The following is a 23,730-nucleotide window of genomic DNA, read 5'->3' as shown; positions in this document are numbered from 1 at the left end:
AAAAGGGCCTTTGTTTCATAGAAAAATCAGGCTCCGAATCCATTAATAATTAAGACGCAAAATTCAATCTTTAGCGAGGCGTAAAAACTAAATCAAAGACAGGTTTTTAATTTCTAATTTTTATCTGTTCTCATCTCATATTAACGAATTTAAATGTTTTTCATTAGTTTGAGCAAGAGTTTCGAAATCAGCGAAAGTCCGCGCGCAAGCGCAGTTGAAATGGCAAATTTGTGATAACCGGGATTTAACGTCGAGTGTGCAATTTTTGACAATAAACACTATTTTCCAACTGTTGCCGAAATCAATTGTCTTTTAACTTCGTTCCGTTATCGATTATTGTCATAGAGGAGGATTAAAATCCTAAGAAAGCAATAAATTTCTTGCTTGCTCCTGAGAAGCCTTGATTCAAAATTTTTATTATGATAACTATAAATATTGATGTTGTAAAGCAACGATTATCTGTAACAATGGGTTTTATATTTATTCATTAAATGGGGAAATTACATGAAATTTACTGTTTTCCATCATAAATTTTTTAAACTGCATTTTTTAGAAATAAATTATAGCCTATGTTGTTTCCTTATAATGCAGCTATCTATGGTGAAAAAATTGTTAATATCGGTCCAGTACTTATGAAATTGTGATTCCTTAATGCACGAAAAGTCCACCAACATAAATTTCCGAGCTATCTACAAACACGTAGCACCAGTTGCTCACAACAAACCAATTCACAATCACCAGGTTATTCGTCTGGCTCCTATTGAATAGTTCCTATTGAAGCTGGAATATCCCAGAGCTCACTACGAACGCTTATTACGTCAAACCTGGGGTTTTTTTTAATCTCAATCTCACCCTCCAAACCATTCTCACCCGCTTTTACGGTATTGAGTTTCGTAAAATTATCATTGTTTTAAGATTTGCAAACTTATTTTTTTCTTTGTATGTATTACATCGAATGTATTTTTTTATTCCAGACTCTTCATTTTCTGTTGAACTACAGACCAGACATGTACAAAGAAGCTTCAGAAGCATCAAATAATTTTTGATTGTGACAAGCATAAGATTGGAAAATTAACCAATGGCGACACAAGCTCAAACAGGAATTTTTGCTGTGAAATAAATGTGCGACTTTAAAAGCATGCATTATGACCTAAGCATAGTTTGAGACATTGAGTAAACACCTTTCGAAGAGCTTTCTTTTTCTAATGCCTCTTTTTTCATCATCATCAGTGCCTTCGTTTCTTCTATGCCATTTCATCGCAAAGAGGCGGACACACTAGCAGACGACAAATTACCGCTAAAACTTTTGTTCTGTGAGAAAATTAGATGAAACTTGTTTTCAAAAATTTTTAATTTTTTGCAGTAATCCATGCCAATGATGATAGATTATTGGCTTATTCATTATGAAAATACATATCAATCGTATAAATTGTAGTTAAAGAAGAAGATGAGATAAACCTTCATCTCAGATTTTTTTTTCTCCACAATTTACTTGTGGTGCCATTTTTTGTCATTAAATCTAATTTATTTAGGTTATTGCCAATTTAAAATCAGCAGTGATTTATTATTTAGGAAGAAAAAGTTACTTGCTTCATTAAAGCTACTACTTATGTCTTTGTTATTTGATTTAAGAAATTCATTTTATTCTACGGAATTCTTAGCTTCGTTTATCCAACAACATGAAGTGTATAAAAAATATACCAAAGAACACACGTAGAAAAGAATCAACCCTTCATGTATTCTAACTCCAGATATCAGACAAATATCAAGGCTTAGAATTTTTCCACAATTGGTCTTCTCTCTGTAAACTTTCTGGCACAGAAATTTCCTAGAGATAGCCACTTAAAATGATTCTTAACGAAATTTAAACTCTGATATTTTGATTGTTCAATCAATTTTTTAATTAAAATTCAGATTGAGCACACTTTTAATAACTATTTATTTATCCTATGAATCTCATTGAATAACAGTATGAAGTGTGATGGATAGCGTATTTGAATAGTAGTCCTTTCGAAACAGGCAGATAATTTTCAAATATTTCAAAGCAGCGTCTAAATTCGTTCCTTCTGAATACTTGGTTATTTCTCACAGCATATTCGTAGAAAGTTTCAAAACTCGACGAAACTTTCTGAAGAACTTTAAAGACGAAATCGAAACCAATTTATGTCTAACAGAACTTTTGATCACTGGATAGTATGAGATTTATTTACGATCACACACATCGTTGCGACACTTGACGTGTCGTTCACGTCTTTCGGCGATGTCTCTGGACTCAGACTTGCCGTCTGGGTTCCAAGTCAAGTACTTGGGTTCTGTTTCTTTTACTCGAAAGAAGCGTCAACCCCTGAAGGGGATAGTGTCCCTACAGCGTCCCTTACTAGATCTATATACTGGTGCCCGCCGGAGAGGGGAGAGTCATCGCAGTATTCACCCCTTGGCTCTCACTCAGCAATTGGAGATTTGCGACTATGGCCTTGTGGTCGCAGAAGGCACGAACCGAGGAGAGACGGTTATCACAAAAGTCATCACACCCTTGTCGAATGTAGTGCTGTGGGCTGCCGTCCGATTCCATGCGAGGATTATTAAGAGAAGGGTGAGTAAGTCAAATTTCTTTTTCATATTCTTTACCCACAAAAAACTACGAGTTGTGATCAAAAAATGCGGTAAATAATTTTTTATTAAAAAAAAGTAATAAAGTTGTACAAAATTTGATTTAATCTCCTTCAAAACAGTGTGCTTGGCAAGCAATATACTTATCCGAACGTTGACTCCTTGTTTGGAAGCATGTCTGAAAGGCGTTTTTCGGAAAGGCTTTCAGCTGCTCTGTCGTGACCCTTACAATGTCAACGATGGGGTCAAAACGTTTTCCCTTAAGCACATTTTTAATATTTGGGAAGAGCCAGAAGTCGCGTGGTGCTAAATCCAGTGAGTATGGTGAATGTAGAGAGAAGAGAACACTTTCTCCAGGGTCCTCCGATTGCTCTTAAATAGTCATTTAACTGTTTGAACGAATCATTGTTTTCACATTTTGCACATATCTTCTGTTTTTGTGGTTACTGAACGTCCCTCAAGCTGCTCGTCTTCAACAGCGTCTTTTCCGTTTTTTAATCGGTCATACCATTTGTACAGTCTTCAGAGTTACCACATTGTCGCCGTGCACTAATTTTAGCATTTCGATGAGCTCTTTTTCAACTTAAAACAAAACTTAATGTTAAAGCGTTGTTCAAAATCCATGTTGCGCAACAGACAGGATAAAATCAACCTCACTCTAGCGGCTCTGGCCGCTGAATGACAACTTCGAACGTGTTACAACTTGTCCTTGCTAGTCTCACAAGATCACGCTGCTGAACAAAGTACAGCATATGGATGTAGCTTCAGCAGTTGCTGCTAAAAAAATTCATTCACCTTACTTTTTGATCACACTTTGTACTAACCCTTGCCATCTGTGCGTGACTCGAATTGGAATCACTGTATCTACAACAAGGTCTCTGGTGGGAATCATCTTGAATCGAGAATCACAGTATTCTATTAATGCCACTAGAAGTCGGTTGAATGTACATATTTGAAACTAAAATTAAAATAATTTGCTAGTATTTAAGTGAAAAGCCGACATTATTTCAGAAAATAAATAAAGTGAAAAAATGAAATTATTAGAAAAATCAACTTTTTGCGCTTCATAACCTTCACCCCTGAATTTTTCTCCAAGAATGTCCTTCATTATAAAAACAGCATTGTTGACCGCCCAGGACCTTCTTCCATCAGTCAAAACGATGGACTCGTTTTAAAAATGTCCTCTTTTCGAAACTATTGCACATATTACAATGAGTGATACATGAATTTAAGGAGAAATATGCCAAGACTTTTTTTCCATTTACAAATGTTTGATGTGGGATCTTTTCTGTAATCCAAAAAATCGCTCCACAAGCCAAGTGGCCTTTTGTGGAATTATATTAGAGATATTGCTTTATTAACCCCCAAAACACTTCTTCAACTTCAAGAATGCATTTATGCAGCATTTCGAACCTTTGACAGTGTGATACTCTAAAAGGTATTGAACTAACTGGAATACAGATTAGTTGTCGAGTACAAAAAACTCTAATATCGAGCATTTGAAATTGAGCATTTTGTATAATGTGTTCCACACTGTATATTTGTGTAGTTGAACTTGATTGGAAAACAAATCTTGGCATGTATTTCCTTTAAATTCATGTATCGCGTATTGTAATATGTTCAATAGTTTCTAAAATATCATATTTTGAAATCGGGTTCATCATTTGGGTCCCTTAGGGTGCCACGATGAAAGGTCACTGTGACCTTCCAAAAGTTTCCTTATTCGGCAGAATTAGGAGTTCTATCCGGCAAAATTTTCATCATTCAACGAAATTTAGAGTTCCAACCGGCAAAACTATCATCATTCGACAAAATTTGGAGTTCCAAGTTGCAAATTGAGAATTTTCGTCCTCCCAAAAGTTTAAGGTCGAAGCGCCTCCGCTTACCCAATATAGTATAACCTTTACAAATTAAGTGCAGGCGCACGCAAATAAACTATGTATCAACTTAAACCGAGCAATAAGCAAACAGTGTGGTCACTGTGCAGTGATTTTCTTACGAGAAACACGTGTCTAAAAAGAAAAGAAAAAACGCTTTAAAAAACACCCTGAGCGTTTTGGAAACAATCCTGATGCGTAAAACTGTTATGACTACGTATTGCGCGATTACGCGGAAGAAGATGACCCATGCACTTTTTCGTAATTCCGGTCTCTCATTGTTCACTTTCAATCCCCGAACAATTACCGGTATCATTAAGCAGTTTTTTTACAACCCCGAGAAAGTCCTTTAGTTGTTGAATGTAGGTTTACAGCACGAAACCGAAAGTAACAAGTCGTCGTTAGAAAATCGCTCAAGCGCAGGACAATGAAGACATGCCTATTGAGAGTTTTATATTATTTTAACTTCAATTCTTCGACTCAAATTAGAGCGTAGCATGTCAATATAAAATTGTCACGAATTAATTAGGGCGGTAGTATTAAAATTAATCTGTTGAGCTTCGAGTTCCCACAATGCATCTCTGAGGTTTTTACGAGTCAAAATAAAAATTTGAAACACTCACACAAATTGACTGGAAAATATTGAAAATAATTAATTTATTTCTATTCGTTGGTTTTAGCTATGTTTGTAAATAAGCCAGACAATTCGCTTGTGTTGTCTATTCGTTTGCAGAGGCTCATGCATTTCGGAGAACAGAGATCCTTGCGCATCTGAACTAGTGGTCATCAATTAGTTTTTTGGGAGGTCCATCTTAAATCTTTACGCTTGTATCGCTCTTGTAGGTAAATTATAACTGGTGAACTTGCTTTTAGTTTATCAGAGCAAAAGTATAATGCAATAGTAATGTATTTTTTTTATTTCGTAATTTATATTTTGTTTCAAAGTTTTTTTTGTTTTGAAATTTATTTGAGGCGAAACTTTTTGAAATTTAAAACATAACTATTACCAATCATTATTAATATTGGTTTGCCTTCAATATTTTACAGTTTGTCATCACCTCCATCATTCTACAACCTACAGTTTATCATCACCATCCTTAAAGTAAACTCATTTTATCAGAAAACAACGAAACCAAGTTCATTTATACATTAAAAAAATTAATTGTCCAAATCCAGGAGCAGCAATCGACTCCACTGGCCCCCCTTCACGACGGGTTTACCCAAACCCATCGCTCAGCTCAAAAATGCCATTCCAGGAGGTCATCGAAAGTATAGACGCCTCGACTATTCCGCGAGTTTTACAGAATTTTGCTGTTCCTCTGCACCACATATCATAGCCATTGATGGCCCGCATATCAAACTTGTCATGAACTAAATCCGAAGATCTGCTGTTGCATTTAAAGTTGGCATAAAATATTTGAGCTTATTATTCTGTAAAAATTAAAATTTTATTTCACACTAACGGTACCAGCACGGCTGTGCCGTAGTAAAAAATTAAAAGCTTATTTGCTTCGCCTGTATATTTACAAATAATGGATGATGAATTTCTGGACAATTCGCTATGTTCATTTGTCGCCCATGCTATGGTAATTTGCTTCTACACGTTATGATAATTTACTCGTACACGTTATGATAACTTACTTGTCTATGCTATGATAATTTGCTCGATAAAATGTTCTTAAAATTGGAATAGAAAAAGAACAAAATCGAATTTTCGAAATATCGCTTCGAGGTGCTCACTCCTATGCTACAAATTAATTTTGTGCCAAATTTCATGAAAATCAGCCGAACGGTTTAGGGTGCTCGGAACAGACATTTAGACAGAGATAGAGATCCAGAGACACAGACTTTCAGCTTTGTTATTAGTAAAGATAGCTAGGTATTTGTCAATCTATATTGCACATATGGCGTACTGTAATCTGTGGCGAGCGATCGAGTGAGTCGATAACGTGTCGTGGTCTTTAACCACTTTTCCAAAAAGTACCTTAAGGCGTGAGGACAAAGTCATCCTTCGCAAACCTACATACATCTTATAACCCAATATGCACAAGTTACTGGGTCAAAAGGGAGTCTGAATGCAGCCAAAGACAATCAGAACTGAAAATTTCCCGTTACAAGGTGATTTGTACCTTCAGACACCTCGTAAACGAAGTGAGACACACTAGGTTGATGGACTTTCAATGTTGTGTTAAATAAATTTTAATTACTATTTACCAATATGAAGGTAATCTCAGTTTTATCGAGAGGTTGTCAAATCTCGAGCTCTTTTATGGCTATTCCAGACTGATGGTCGCTGTTAAGCTAGAAGTTGCAGTCTATCTGGTTGCCGTAATGAGCTGCATGGCGCCTGCTTGTAGTTCTGCCAGGCTTTGACTGAGAGGCAGAGCAAGCTAAAACTGTATGCTTTTAACAGATTCTGCTTTTGCAGGTGTTCGGGGCTGCCTTCGTTCCCCTTGCCTGTTCCGATGGCGTTCTGGATCCAAAGAGCTACGTCTGCCTCGCCTCGAAACAGCGGTTTTTGGTGAGCTTGACCCATCCATCTGTGTTTGCCTGCATGTACCGTTCCGTGGCCAGGCCCACCACCTTCGAATGCCATGCCTTCGTGTGTGCCACTGCCGAAGATGCTGTTGCTTTGGCAGGCCTGGCAGCGGCTGCAGCTCGAAGGGAGGCGGAGCGACCCCGGAGGAGGATTGTCCTTGGAGCCCCGCCCAGGAGGGTGGCGCCATCACTGGATTCAGGTGGTACCAGTTACTACACACCATCAGACGTCACACCCAGAGACGAGGATTACCGATCGAGGGACCATTTGCTGCCCAGAACAGATACTGAAGAGGTAAGAGTACAGCACAGTTGGGATCCATAAAAAGCCGAAACTTCTTATCACTGTTGTTTAGAGTAGCAAAGTCCCATAAGGGTGAAAAGAAAGATTTTGAGTAAAACGGTGATAAAATTTGAATCTTATGGGACGACAATTCATGTAAAAAGTTTTCTAAACCATGATGGCTAGCAGCACCTGTCATATTACCACTATACTGCGTTCACGGAAAAGAAAGCTTGGAAGTAAACAAACAGGTTTTTTTTTTTTTTTGCTGGGGGGGGGGATGATTTTTCGGGAATAATATAAATTAACCAATAGTATTAGCAGTCTTCTTGACGCAAATATGTTCTTGTCCAAGTCATCAAATAGCACATTTCTTTACATCTAGTCTGTTTTTTCCCGTGATTACAGTATAGTATCTCATTGCCTGCAAACAAACTGATGCTACTCCGAACATTCGTACTAGTTATATTGAAATTTTCATTTTTTTTATTTACACCCAGTTCCTTCTAGTGGGCCTCAATTATTTCACATTACGTGATTCAGCTCATCCTACACTACTTGACGATCCCAGTATTTTACTAAACACTTTGAATGGTTTAGTAAATGTTCCTCGTACTTTGGATTGAAAGAAGTTCTTGTTTAATGAGGCGTTGCCAAGACCTGGTCAAACTCAATTAGGTTGTTAGATATATAACAACATTCAGGCAATAAGTCTTTACTCCTCATGAACTGCTTAATACAAGGGCTGCTTTTTTTTTTTTTTTCTTTTTTTTGCTCTCAACATCCAGCCGCCCACTATGAAGGTCAAGCATGCGCAGTGGCTGGTGTGACTGCAGTCACGCAAATATGACTATCTTCATTTTTTCCCCCGCCAAGTGTGAATTGTAGACTTATTCGTTTCTTGCAGTCAAAAGTGAATAGTACAGCGGAAATTCATGAAAAAATAAGTGTATAGAGGCAGCTTTATGTGTGATGGTAGTGTTCCTGAATGGAGTCAAAATTTTGAAGATAGCCAAACCAGTAAGAAAGATGAAGGGAATTATATAAGGACGCAAGTCTGTTGCTACTGACAACTTTGTTCAGACAATTGTCCAAGTAGTTAAGGAAAATCGAAGATTCGTGGTTCGCCATAAGAGAAATATGAGTAAAAGTGTCTTGAGGAGCAAAGCTCCCAAAATTATCAGGAGCTCAAAGAAACCCTCACAACTCACTTCTAATCACCTGGCAGCAACAATTTATGAAGACGATATTGCAACGCTTGTTAACAAATGTAACAAATGTCTCAATTGTCAAGGTTATTAAGTAGAAAAGCGCCTCTTATTGTACATTACAAAATTATTTCGAATGTGAAATGTTCGCAAACTTGGTTCGTAAAGCATTTTTCTTATCAGCAGAGTCTTTGGGTAAGAGAAAAACAGTATTGACGGAAGATGACTCAAATGGTTTGTTAAATGCTTCAACCTGGCAGTATAAAAAAGTTTCAGTATCAAAATTTCTTTTTTTAACTTTTGAACTATTTTCCATGAATTGGCTTCTCTTTTTGACACCCACAGGTCATTCTTACTATCAAGCTACTTTTTATTTCCTATGTCAAAAAATAGCTTCGACTCCTTGAACTCTCATGCCAACCAAAAGAAGCCGTGAAATATGGAAAATGCACCGTCCCTTCTCCCTATCGCTAAGCCACTGGTTGGAAAATATGGAGGAAATGGATGATAACCAATGTGCAAAAGAGATTTAAAAGTTCAACGGCAACGAAAGCAAGGAAGACCAAAGAAAAGATGGAGGAAGTTTTAGTGAATCTAAAAAGCATGAAAATCACGAATTTGATAACTAAAACACGAGACAGATTGCTTTGGAGTAGTGATGTTAGCACAGAGGTCATAGACTGCAGTGATGTTTATTGTGTGTACTCTGTTCCTACAAATTCAAACATTTCATTATATTTCAGAGAGCAAATTTCAATCACCCACTTTTTGGATTATTCATGCTTTTACGAAATTTCTATCCCATGAAATGCAACCACTTTCTCGCGAGCGACCTATCTTGCTGACAATGCAGATTCTCACAGATTATTGGAACCTCTCGAAAGGTCAATTTGAAATGAGGGCGGACAAATTGGCGCAACACCAGACAGCCGTCTTGACCTCTCGTGGACTTTGCAGGCAGGTTTCACCAACCTAGGATGAGTAGCGTGGAGACATTAAAAACGGGACCTTCACAGCAAACGCGCACTTTATTCGCGTTCACGCAGCTACACCTCGGGAACTTTTGCTTCTTGCTTTCAAGTCGTGCACTTTCGCAATGAAATTAATGAGAATATTACCTCAGCAGCAGAGCTTGATTATCAAGTAGCTCTGCGGGGTCCGGGCCGGGCTCTGTCATTTATGAAAGCTCAACAATTATTAAAGGCACCAAAATGTTACCTGCGTATAAGGGCAATTCCATTTTAATAGATGCATTGGTTGGTGCACAAAACAACCTACAAAGACTTCAACTACGCTTGCATGAATCGAATGAAGAACATCAGCTCTACTTCTGTATAATGCAATTAAATTTTACGAATTTCCAAAAACATTTTTTTCCCTTTCTAATGGGACTGTGTTAGGCTATTTAGCCTTTATCAGAACTAGTGCGACCCCCCGCTACTTCATCCAGTCTTTCATGTGCCACCGTTAAGGCGTGGATGTGAATGGCACAGATAATTTTGGTGCCCAGCCATAAAGTATTGATACGGCGTTAAAAAAAAAGTTTCACATATTTTTGCCGTAACTCTCACGACAAAGAAGGAAAAAATCCATCTCTTAAAAATTTATATGAGGTAGTGAGAAGCAAAGAGATGCAAGTGGTATAATTAAAAATTCGGAGATAACCAGTACAAATGGACAAATGGTAGGTGAACTCCTCCTCTGTCTTGGGGCAAGAGATAGTACTAGTAGCCCTAGTAGATGCTGCTGTATAGCATGATTTAGAAAAAAAATTCAATGAAAGCTTACTTAAGACGTAATTTTTATACGCGTTTTACTCAAAACTTGAAAATGTCCACTTGTATCCCTTTGCTTCTCAGTTCCTCATATGTGCTATAAAGCTAAGAAAAGTTGCTTAAGATGAAGATTAAGTTCTGAAACAAATTCTTAAAATTTGGAATTAAATAGAGCATACGCAATATTTTGCTTCTAAATATTCATTCTAAAACAAGATAACTTCTTTAACACGCAACTTTTTGTTATGTGTGTAGTGGTATTCTTTGAATATCTACATAATTTCACAGTTGATAATTTGCCATCTACTGCGGCCAGTTGAGATGCGCAATCAACTTTCTTTTTTGTAATAAAAATGCAAAAGTACCAAAAAAGAGAGAGAGAGAGAGAAAGAAACTATCTTGCTAAATATTTATAACAATGTATAAAAATTATCTATCCCCCGCCCCTCTTTGTTTCACCTCATGTGAAAAATGTACTTTCTACAATTGGGTTTTAAAAAAAGGAAACATTTCTCCGATGTAATTAGTTTACACTCATTGGGGAAAAAGTCCTCAAAGAATATGAAATAATTTTCTAAAACCTAATTTACAAGAAATTCGGGTCAGATGTGTATAATTTCGACAAAAGTCATTGTGACAAATTTGATGTTTCTAGGCCTTACCAATTTCGCTGTACGAACAAAAGAAACAAACACATTACATACCTAATTATTTCAACTATATATTCCCGAATGTGAGCGATACTTTCAGGCTTTGCTGATTATTCTAACTATTTTCTTTATTATCTTAGAAAAAATTGTACAGAACTCCAAACTATCTGTATATTTATCGTATCATTCTAACTCTTCTTGAACAAAAGCGAGTTCCGACTCGATCTACGTATAAAAACATTCGTATTTTTTCGGGAAATCTTGTTAGTCTAAATTTATCTGTATGACTTTAATTAGCTGAAATATCAAGCGTCAATTCTCAGCAAATCTACATTGCTTCAAAATTTCCAAAACGCTGACGCGACGGAAAACCTAACAGTAGTCCAATAATTCCTGGTTTGGACAAAAGTGGATTAAGTTTGATTTGCGACATGGCGAAACACGGATTAATTAATGTAGCGTGCTAATTAATTACTGTTCTGCCGCAGCCGGTCAGAAGAGGACGAAGCATGTGAAGTACACCACGCATGGCGGTGTGCCCCAACTCACTGCACGTGGGATGGACGAGCTGTCACGAGGCTAAGCCCGCCAGATGTCAGTTGCGTAAAGGTAGCAACCTGACGCACAGTTTGTTTATTTCAATTATTTCAAGATGAAATGAAATATTTCTCCAGAAAAAAACTATTCAATTTCAAAAGGAAAAAGTCGTGCAGCATTTATCAGTAATATTGCTATGGGGACGGTGAGAATCTACTGTATAAAATTACATATCAAAGAAGGGACGTGACGCAATCTTGTTTGTATTTCTTCCTCTCTTCCTGTAGTTGCAGCGTTTTATTTTATGCGACGTTCTTCCTAGCGTAAGCCTTTAGTCAACTCCTTAACAATAATTGCCGCTCAACATTTTTGCATTACGAATTATTAATTTTTTTTTTATAATGCTTTTCGACTTTTTGTGAAAATTCACATTTGTCATAGCCATAACAAGTTTAAAAAAATTGCAAAAGTGCCTACAAGTTGGACCACTACTTTCTACATGCGCATGTGTGTGTGTTATCTCATAAGCATTGGTTTTCTAGGAATCCAATTCGTACGCCAGCCTCTTCCAGAAAACGTCTTCTCCCGTCGTAGGGCGGCGATACAGAGGTCACCACAAGAAATCCACCCACTACAGGGAGGCAAGGGCACTCATCGGCCGCCCCAGTGAGGGGCGCAACCAGAGGAGGGAGCCCGAACCACTTCAGGAAGCCCCCCGAAACGAGCGTGGTAAGTTCTTTCTCAACGTTGCCACAACCCAGAGTTAGTTCACACGTTATTAGTTCTTCGGGAACTGAGCAAAAATTTTTCGAATTCTTTTCTAGTTAACCCATAAAAACACTAGGTTTTTTTTTTTTTTTTTTTTTCAAAAATCGGCTTATCGAGTTTTTTTTCTTTGGCAGAAGTGAGTATGTATAGGTATAGTGTAATTTATTCTTTACATTTTCAGTTCTGTAAGGGAGACGACTGGGGCGTAGGGGAGGAGCGAAAGTCATAAAAAATAGTATACAAAGTGTAAACGATTTCATTGCAAACTTATTTTGAACTAGCGATACCCGACCGGCTTTGCCCGTAGTAGAAAATTAAAAGGTGATTTGGTCCCCTGTATATTAACAAATAACGGATGATGAATTTCTCGCCAATTTGCTATGTTAATTAGCTCGTCCATGTTATGGTAATTTACTCCTCCATGTTATAGTACTTCGCTCGGTGCAAAGGAATTAAATCCCTCCAATGATGGTAAAAATTAAATCATAAAAAAAGTACAAAATCGAATTTTCGAGAAATCGTTTCGAGGTGCTCACCCCTTTGCTACGAACTAATTCTGTGCCAAATTTCATGAAAATCGGCCAAACGGTCTAGGCGCTATGTGCATAATCAGATCCAGACATCCAGAGACACAGACTTACAGCTTTATTATTAGTAAAGATTTAAAATTAAGAAAATCAAGTTATATCAAATTGTCATACTTACAGGCATAAGAGTTGTTCAAATTCAGTTTGGCGATAAAAATGGATATATTATCTTTTCTACACCAAAGAACTACTTTAGGAAAGAAAACGTGATTTACAGAACAAAAATGTTGCAAAGATTGCCATCTATGGATATGCGTATTCAGTTATAATCTAGCCTATCAAATTTTACTAAAACGGAACTGAGACGGTCATAAGAAATGAAGTAACGCAAGATGCAAAAGGAGTCGTGTCAAACACGGGCAAATGCGTTAAGTGGTTAAAAGCAATCATTTACGAATTATTAGGCTGGGGGTTCAACAGCAAAAGAGGCCCGGAAGGAAAAAATTGGGATAAAACTTATTTTTGAATATAAAATTCACAAAATTTCAAGGGATCCCTCAGTACAATGTTGTCACAGGAAAAATGCAAAAAAAAAAAAGTTGCAAAAGGCGCCTAAAACTTTCAAAAAAAGTTGTGAAAAAGGTAACCGGAGAAATTAAAAAAAGTAGCACTCGTATAATTAGATAAATGAAACAATAAAAATATTGCAGTAGAAAATGATAGTTGTAAAAAGTTCGCATCTTTTTTGTTGATGGATTTGAAATGAATGTGCATATTCAAAGGCTTATGCTGCAACTTATTAACAAAAATATTGTGTGTGTGTGTTTTCGTCGTTAAGAGCTAATTCTTGTCAAATAACTTAATTTTTGTTCACTAAACGGTTCAATATTTTTCCCCATTTAATGTTCTCTCTTTCTATCTCTTTTTCCTGACCTTTGCATTGCTTTCTATCCTGACCTCAACTATTCTAAAGTGAATACAACATAAATAAAGCACAAATTGTCGAGAGAATACCGCAAATATCTATTTCAGGGATGCAGGAGCTAAGCCCTCTATCAGAAGAAAACAATTTAAGCTTTTCTGTTGCAATCGCTAGTTCCACAGAAACTAGTCTCTCTCTCTGTTGCAAAAATTGGAACTACTTTTACTTGCAACTTGATTTACCAATCTATTTTCTTCTACATATTTTTTGATTACCGTTTTCACAAACTCACTTTTTTTTTTCTCCACTTATTGTTTCTAAACATTGCTTGTAAATCTATATATATATATAATTTTTTTTTTCAAATGGCAATTATCACGTGAGGAAAAATAATTTATCCATGCTCATGTGTCCAGCAGGTCCGGCCTCATTGAATTAAATTAAGAAAATTTATCTCTGACGTCTTCATGACAATTACATTTAAATTGTTGTTTCTAAAAATTGCTCGTAAATCTAATTGTTTTTCTTTAATGAGAACCATCGCTCGGTCTTTAATGAATATATCCGGCAGGTCCGGCATCGTTCCGGGACCGCGCCACCATGACGGAGGCGACCGAGGTACTCGCCGAGACCATCGACCTGAGCAGCGAGCGGTCGTCCTCCGCCTCTTCGTCCTCTGCCTCCGCGGGATGGAGGCCGCTGCCCACGGACCCCCCGCCCCCCCTCGTCAAGTACACCTACTTCGGGTACGAGACCTACGCCAGGCCGGCACACATGAAGACGCACTGCCCCAAGGAGCAGTCCAAGCTCAAGACGGGTGAGTTGCTCCGAGCTATTTATCCATTTATTTATTTACCTTTTTTCTTATTTTTTACTTTTTAAAGCACTTAAATGTCAATTCGCGATAAATGAAAGTCTTATAAGTTGAATAACTTTATTTCAAAGTTTTCACTGGATCCCAACCCTAGAGAAGGCTCTAAAAGAACTTCCCACAACTCGAAGGTTTTGGGGCTGCTGTACTTCCCAATGTGTACCCCTCTTATAATACCATAGCGCTGAGTATGAGTACCCTTCTTCAGAAACAACAGCAACAAAAATAAGAAAAAAAAAGTATTTTAGTAACAATCAAAATGTATTTATTTTTTCATACATACGCAAAATATAAAATTATGCATAATAAAATATAAATAATTAGAAGACCCGACAGACGTTGTTCTGTTCTAACTTTGTAAATTGAAAAGTTAAAAAATTTCAATAAACTATCAAGTGTTTGAACCGTTTTGTTGAAAAAAATATATAAAAAGAAAATGTTTTAAGCTGCTTGGTGTCAGAATGTGTACATTTGTTACAACTTGATTTATCTTATTCCCTACTGAGCAGTTGTTTTACTAACCATTTTTTCTCCAGTACTTGATGGTTTGTTCCTTCAGCCATACTCAAAGGATAAAAAGCGCGCTCAGATATTAGGTGTAAAAAAACTAACTACCCATCTAGAACAAACGGGAAATCCCGCTGCAACATCCCCCATATGAAAAAGAATAAAACAATACAAAGGATATCGTTTAAAAAAGATGATAAAGGTAAAAACAGTTCTCTGAATAAGCGAAAATCATTCATATCCCTTATAGAGCAGTGCCAATAATGTCTGAGACCAAAAAAATTTAGAACAGGATAAAACCAGTTCGAAAGGCAAGAAAATCTAATAACATTAATAGGAAAAATAAATTACGGGCGAGCTGAGTTCGGGAAGGGGGGTGTAAGGGGGGAAAACGGTTTCCAGAAAAACTAAGAGTCTTATCGAAAAAAACTAAATTACAATGTTGTTGGTAATAAAAAGATCTACAGCTTTTGTATTTGCACTTTCTTTCTATAACCTCAAAATATATGCGAAAAATTCCAAAAACCGACTTCTTGGTTTTTTACTTTTATCTCCCACAAAAAAAAATTTTTTTTTCACTAAATTTAATAAAAAGTTACCTTATTATGTCCCAAATACACTGTAATTTTTTGATTTAAAATATTTATTTTTTCTCCTTATTTTGATTCAGTAGTAAAAAAGCATCAGAATTTTCAATCAAAAAATCTCACGTCAAAATATCTGATTTTTTTACAAAATCGGAGCAATTTTTTTTCGTTGGAATCTACTTTTTGATGGTATAAAAAACAATATAAAATACTGTGGAAACTTTTCGCAAAAAATGAAGAAAATCAAAAAAACTCGAATTTGAAAAAAAAATCATCACTATGTAAAATTTTAAGTTATTTATTAAATTAACAGCAAACACAATAATTAACAGCAAACACAATTGGAAAATGATTATTTTTCATAATATTCAAGGTAACACAGTTCAAATTGCTGAAGTAGCTCATTTATCCCATCCTACAATGTAGTTTGCTATTCATAACTCCAAAAAACTATAGGGGGCACTGTCTAATGGTTGATGAGAAGTGTAAAACAAACGCATGCTGTAGCTTGATTTTTAATTATTGTAGTATATTTTTATTTTCAGTTTAAGTCAATGTAACATGGAAAATTTCATTTTTCGAGTAATTAAAGTGTACATTTTGATAAAGAGCTTAAAATTTTTACATAGTTATGATTTTTTTTTTTTTAATTCGAGTTTTTTTATTTTTCTCATTTTTTGCGAAAAGCTTCCATAGTATTGTATATTGTTTTTTATACCATCAAAAAGTAGAGATTCCAATAAAAAAAACCTTGCTCCGATTTTTTAAAAAAATCAGATATTTTGACGTGAGATTTTTTGATTGAAAATTCTGATGCATTTTTAATACTAAATCAAAATAAGGAGAAAAAATAAATATTTTATATCCAAAAATTTACAGTGTATTTGGGACATAATAAGGTAACTTTTCATTAAATTTAGTGGAAAAAAAAATTTTCTTGTGGGAGATAAAAATAAAAAACCAAAAAGTCGGTTTTTTGAGTTTTTCGCATATATTTTGAGGTTATAGAAAAAAAGAGCAAATACAAAAGTTGTAGATCTTTTTATTACCAACAACTTTGTAGTTTTTCCGGAAATCGTGATAAACCGTTCCCCCCCCCCCTTAAACCCCCCTAAACCCCCCTTCCCGAACTCAGCTCGCCCGTAATTTATTTTTCCTATTGATGTTATTATATTTTCTTACCTTTTGAACTGGTTTTATCCTGTCCTAAATTTTTTCGACTTTTCACCATTTTCAAAGCTATTGGCACTTTGCCTATTACCCCTTTATCCCGATACAAAATAAATACATTCTTCAATTAAAATTACTAAAAACTCTTTAAAAACGAAAAGCAATTCTTTGCAATTTGAAATATTTCGCCAAATAAACAAAAAATACAATAACTTACATTAACAGTAGCTTTAAAATGCAAACAAATGATCTCGCAACTCTATTGTTTATAGCCAAAGTCGCCAAGCCACCACTTTACTGTAATCCAGCCGATCAGTGAGCGAAGCCAACTCCGACCGATTAGCAGTCCGATCTTTTGAACGAAAACTTTTAAAACTTCATATAGCCTAATTTGTTCTTTCCACCAAAGATAAAGATCTTCCACTGCACTGATCTTTTGCGTATAGAACTACCCTGTTGTAGTTTATCTGGACAAAAATAAAATTTGTTTCGTCTTTAAATTCCATCATCTTTTCCTTTAATAATGTACTGATTAGCTTGATAATCCTTAAGGTATTCTTGACTTTGGTGCCAAAACTCAGATGGATTTCAGCGGAGAAACAAATGTTGCTAGGTACGGTATTTTCTGATCATTTGGTTCGGAAAACCTAAAGCACCGATCCGGTCACATGGTTCAACTACGACGACAGAACACGCGTTTCGCGTGAACCTTCCAGTACTTTACTTTAAAATATATCTCGGGACCTTAAATTGTTGTTTTTAAGAAATGAAGACTTCATTCTCTTTCTCTACGTTTTATCTATTCTCAATTAACATATCACAGTAAGAAATTTCATTACAAAACGCAAAGCTGGCTTTCTTATTGTCCTTTGGCAACGAGTTAAATATTTATTTCAGTTCTCGCTCAACAATAGGTTAAAATAAATATTAATCATTTGGGAGATATAACCATCCAATGTTTAAATTAATTAATTAATTAACAAAAATGTTTCGGATTCGATCCATCGCGCTTCGAAACCATGCTTGCCACAACTTAATTACACACAAAAAATTTGATCAAAATCGGTCCAGTCGTTTAAAAGTCTTATGGTGACAAACGTCCGCACAGAAGATTTTTATATATTAAGATAGTTATATAAAAAAAAGCAATGAGAAGGATGAAATAGTTTGTGCTGAGATGACAGGTCGTGTTAGGCAAGCAAAGGTAAACTTGCATATTTTTTCCTCCGCAGAAAACAAAGCTTGAAAGGAACGACTAACTACAACATTTTACAAGTGTTCAGAGATAATCAAAAACACGTTTCTTCTCATTATCACAACACATTTACTGCCGTTTACTTACCCACGACAGAAAGCGCTGGCGAAAATAGGTTGTTTTTCTTACAGAGATGCTACACTAGCAAAGAAACAATTTCTAAAGATTTCATTTTTGTTTCTTGAAAATATAGTAATGTAGATATTGGTGGAATCTTAGTATGCTTAGACAGATATCTAAGAAAAAAATTAAAGCTCAAGCTTTTCTTCACTGGTAAAATATTAATAATTATTAGTAAATTCTAGTATTGAACTAATAAACTATTATTAATTCTAAAGTTTTTGTTATTATTCTAATCATTTCCATTAGTAAATTGGATAAATGTTAAGTTGCGAAAAAGGAAAAGATGAATCAAGGTTATTAGCTAGATCACTACAGCAAAGGGATAACGAATTTTTTGTCTATTTCTAAGAAGTCCTCATTCAAAACTAATAACTGATGTAAATCATATTATTCTTGATACAAATCATTATTGAAGCGTAAAATCTTAATCGCTACTTTTTATACTTCTTCATTTTTGTTGTTGACAACGGTTAAAAATTTTGTTCCAACGAAACTAACACCGTGACAGAGCATGTGTAGTAAAAGTTTCAAAAATTTACGTTAGTTGCACAAATAGCAATGAAAAATTGCATGCAAGTGGTATTTATTTATTGATTTTTACACGGCAAAATATGTTTTTAACCAGAAGCTCACATCATTTGCATCGAAATGACAACTTCTTGAAAGTCTAGAAACACATTAGAACTTTTAATAGCGCCAAGTAGCTTGCTATACAAAGGATGGTGCATAGTTATACTTTAGTTAGGTACAACATACGCAAGTAGACACCAAAACTTGCTTATGGACAATTCTCCAGAAAGGTTATTTTAGCATCTCTAAGTTTTACATTTTCAACTTTTCATTGGGGTTGCAGTTTGGCACTTTTGAAAGATATATGTATTTTTGCCAAACTGCAAAATTCATAAAACATCTTTTTAGAGATATTGAGGGTTAACTTTGTACATTTGACTAAAAGTGTCATTATACGTGTCTTTTTCTTTTATTTATTTCGATTCATGAGTCAAATGACTTACTAATACTTCGATAAATTTATCATCTAAAATCAAAATAAATTATATTAAAAATGCGAAAGTGCTGAAAAAATTTTAAAACACTCAATAACTAATTTTTTTAATGATTTTCGATTAACCTTTTGGAATAAAACATCCAAAATTTAAAAAATTAACTTTCAAAAAATTAAGCATAGAAGCATTAACCATTTTTTTACCATAGATAACTACGTTATCAGGGAGCAACTTATGCTATAATTTATTAATTAAAAACTTAGTTTAAAAAAAGTTATGTTGGAAAACAGTAAATTTCATGTAATTACCCCATGTTATGGTTAAACATAGAGTAAAGAAATATACATAGAGAGGCCCCGTATATGGTAAAAAGGAGATGAAATTGAAGCCGGAATTATGGGATACAGCGGTGTAATGATGAGCGGGGTAATGATAACGTTCGCGAGTACAGCTTTCACCAATCTCGCAAAGAGACCGTATAAAGTAGCTGGCGGATTGGTTTGCATTTTAATTCACGTTTTAATGAAATATCAAAAACGTGCTTCATAAATTTGCAACAATATCTAAGTTTAAATTAACCAATTGAGATTCAGTAATAGAATGTTCAGTAATAGCAAGAAGCTAAGGATCTTGGGATACAGCGGTGCAACTTCCGGCTTCAATTTCTTAGTATAGCAGGGCCTCTCTATGTAATTTCTTTAATGTATGTGATTAAACATAAAACCCCATTGTTACGAAAATTCGTTGCCTAACAACAGCAATACTAAAAGTAATCATAATGAAAATTTTGAATCAAGGCTTCTCCGGAGCAAACATGAGTTTAAAGTGATTTAAACATTTGGAAACTCTACTTTTTGCATCCTGACTGAGGAAAACATAGTAGAGAGCTTTTTTTTTTATTTTTGTGTTTGTGTACTATTTAATTAAATGAAGCAAGCGCACCGTTTTTTAGTGATCTTTGTTTTTGTTAGTTCATATTTTGGAAATTCTTCAAATTTTTATATGCTTAAATTCGTGTTTTCGTTTCTAAAAGAATATTCGTTGGTTCTTTATACTTATTGCTATTTTACTTTTATGGGTAAGGAAGAAGCTCGATTTTTAATCACGTCAAAACGGTGTGTTTCGAGTTCTTTCAGTTAAATCAGAAAACGAAAGAAAGTAGCGATTGTTTCTTACAACTATTACTGACCCAGGCAACGCCGGGTATTTTTGCTAGTATAAGCATAAGAGAAACAAAATTGCACAATAAACTGAAAATTATTTGAGCTGCCAGTTGTAACTAGTGGTCATAAAAGCCTGTAAAAACTGTTGGATGGTTATGACGCTAGACAAGTTTTAACTTTGCAAAAAAAAAATAATAATAATAGTTTAAAAAACTAAAAAAACACGCTTTCGTAGCAAAATGAACTAAAAAGTGAAAAATAATCTTTGGATGATAGTAGTTGACCAATCACTTAATTTTAATGGAATACAAAAAAGCGTGGGTTGCTGTCTATTTACATTTTTGCTTGGACATTAAATGGAAGAAATTCAAGATAACTGATAAGAAGCCCCCCACGCTTTTTTGTATTCCATTAAAATTATGTGATTAGTCAACTACTATCATCCAAAGATTATTTTTCACTTTTTAATTCATTTTGCTACGAAAGCGTGTTTTTTTAGTTTTTTAAACTATTATTTTATTTTTCCGTTTTTTAGTCTTTTGTTGGAGAATTATCAGGCAAAGTTTTTTTTTTTTTGTGCGGTATATGAAAATTTGAATCAGATTGGGACTTAATTGACGAAATTATTTATGAAACGAGTGCGAGGTAATATCTCAAAGTTAAGACAAGGGCACCCTGATGGGAAGCTACTGTGAGTCATCGATGTATGTTTGCGGAAATCATATTTATATTAGGACTCGACCGATGCATCGGCCTGGCCGATGCATCGGAGCCGATGATTCAACAATTTATCCATCGGCATCGGCATCGGCGGCCGATGCTAACTTGCAGGAAACATCGGCCCATCGGCCTTAAAAAACATCGAAAAGCCGATGGAATTGGCCGATGTTTTCGGAAAAAAAAAGCCCTTTGATGTTTTACTTTTTAATGCAAAGTAAAGGAAGTTATTTTTTTCATATAAAATTATTTACTTAAATTTCAGTATGACTTTCTATTTTAGTCCCCTTTGAAAGAGTTTTTAATACTGCATTCAGGTACCAAACAAGTTAATTATTGCTTTGTTTCTTGCAGCTGGATGTACGTATGTATCTCTCATAAGTCATAACTCAAAAATGCTAAGCTGTAGAAGGATAAATTTTCGCATGTGGGTTGTGTGCGTACGTTCCAGTTGTGCACTTCCCTTTTTGTTTTCGATCGGGTATTCTGAAAAGCCTCTTTATTCATTTTTTGTGGCTATTAATTACTTATTTCAATGCAAAACTAATAAAGCGTCTCAGACTGACGATCATTTGGTGATATATTGCCGAATTGGAGACCATGGAAACAAATATGAGATGGCAAAACCGGTTTTTGAGTCATTTTTTTAGATTTCCGTTGAGCCGACGGTAATTTTTCGATATTTGTAATATGAATCACAGTAATGCAGTCTTTTCTGTATCGCTTCGGCGGAGTTACAAGTTTGAGGCCCGTCGAAATACATTATGGGGCCCTATTTCTCTATCACACAAGTTGTAAAACATTTATCATAAGCAGTTTTGTAACTCCTTCGGTGCCCCTATGGTTATTTGGCCTCTCGCGCAATTGCAACATTTGCTATATTTTAAATCCGACACTGCAGGTCAAAACAAACTCGGGTGCAAGTTTTGAAAGGGTTTTTCCGTTCAATGTTTATGATTATTTTGAAGTCTTATTTTTTAAATTTCCGAGAACACTTGCGTGCTCCTCCTTCTACTCCCTCAATTTCTGAAATTAAACTCTAGTTGTACTTCTGAATTGTTTAAAACTAACACCATTCATAAAATTAGAGATTTTTTAAAAAAAACTTTGTCTATTGTTTACAAGGAATTTAGAGCATTAATGTAAGAAATTGTTTAAACACGTTTTGAATGGTGACATAATTCGGAAATCGAAGGGACTATTTAATTTTTTCTTCGGAAGTGCTGAAATAGATTCAAACTCTTCAGAGGCGTTGGTTTTAGCGGTTCTTTACTAAAAAATTTAGGCCGAGGTTGGAGCCGATGTGTGAATTACTCCAAAACCAGAGAGTGACCCCTTCCCTAACCCTCTCTCGAGGTTTCAAGCATTTCTTAAATATTAAGCAATTATTTATTTTAGTCAAGAAATGTCATTTTGCATATTTCTCATACTTGTTTCACCTATATTTCGTAATGCGCCATCTTTTTTGCATCATTAATAGCGATCGATTTTTTTTTTTTTTTTTTTTTGTTGTAAGTAACTATTTTTATGTATTTATATAAAATCAATGAATAAGTTATTTTCGTTTTTTATGGAAAAGTTTCAAGGATTTTCTTTTATGCAATTTTTTAAATTTCAGAAAACTATTGTTAAATTCAAAAATTCAATTTGAACTTATTTGTAAAGCTTCATAAAAGATTAAACAATCAAATTTTCAATATTATGTGTGCAAACATCAGATCAAGTAGTATATGTATTCAGTTATTAACTTGGTGTAAATATTGAGTTTGTTTATTGTAGCTGCGTTTTAAAAACATCGCTCTTTTCATGGCTATTTTTTTCAGCAAAATTTATGTCACCGTTATGGCTTTTATGAAAAATGCAAACTTTTCTATTCATAAATTTTAAATAAGTATAAAAATATTCCTATTATGATTAAATATTGAACTTTATCTGTTACTTTTTTTGTTTAATTTGATGAGTAAAAAATGTCTACGTGCAATCTTTCCACTTTAATTGCGTAATTTGTTAACGGTTTCATAGTTTTATTCTTATTTTTTTTAATGATTAATCAACATAATTTAATATTTTTTAACTATGTTTAATGTACCTAAATCCATACATTAGTACAATATTACTGAAATCATAGTAAATATTCAATTAAAAAACAAACAAACAAATCAATTGGTTATTAAACAATCTCTTTGTTTTTCTTCCTTTTTTTTCTTTTTTTTTTTTTTAGCTGTTGTTCTTTCTCTTTCATCATACAGCAGTAAAAAAGGAGAAGCATAGCTACACCCTATAAAGTATAAAGATTGTACGTAGTACGATCCAAAAGTTCGGGGACAAGCTATATAAAACCTTACCCAGAATAGTTCACATTACCGAAGCACATCCACCTTCAAAAGGTTACCTTGAGGGACGATGTACTTCTGCCAGTGTTCATATAACTTTTGGAAGCACTCCTGGAAGTCATTTTTCGATGAGCCTTCTATAATGCAGCTTTATCTTCTCCTGACGGAAGAAAGCGGCGTCCATGCAAATGTTTTTTTGCTGGGAACCGGTAAAAGTCACACGGAGCTGAGTCCGACGAAACGTTATTTGTTTGTCATATCAGAGTATTGACCAATCGAACCGTGCATCCTCGACATGAAAGTCG

At 34.9% G+C, this 23,730-nt stretch overlaps 1 protein-coding gene across 1 annotated transcript in view; it reads left to right on the top strand.

Annotated features, from left to right (window-relative positions):
- The first annotated feature begins 2,260 nt into the window (after positions 1 to 2,260).
- LOC129217556 (uncharacterized) overlaps positions 2,261 to 23,730 on the top strand; it is a 36,938-nt gene continuing 15,468 nt past the window's right edge. The window contains exons 1-4 of the mRNA XM_054851880.1: positions 2,261 to 2,593; positions 6,916 to 7,320; positions 12,021 to 12,207; positions 14,267 to 14,512. Coding sequence (XP_054707855.1) covers positions 2,261 to 2,593; positions 6,916 to 7,320; positions 12,021 to 12,207; positions 14,267 to 14,512 — 1,171 coding nt within the window. The remainder of the gene's footprint in view (positions 2,594 to 6,915; positions 7,321 to 12,020; positions 12,208 to 14,266; positions 14,513 to 23,730) is intronic.

Source organism: Uloborus diversus, chromosome 2, assembly GCF_026930045.1.
Source record: "Uloborus diversus isolate 005 chromosome 2, Udiv.v.3.1, whole genome shotgun sequence".
Classification (NCBI taxonomy): Eukaryota; Metazoa; Arthropoda; class Arachnida; order Araneae; family Uloboridae; genus Uloborus; species Uloborus diversus.
Note: the sequence above shows the minus strand (reverse complement) of the source record. Positions and strands in the feature narration are given on the sequence as shown.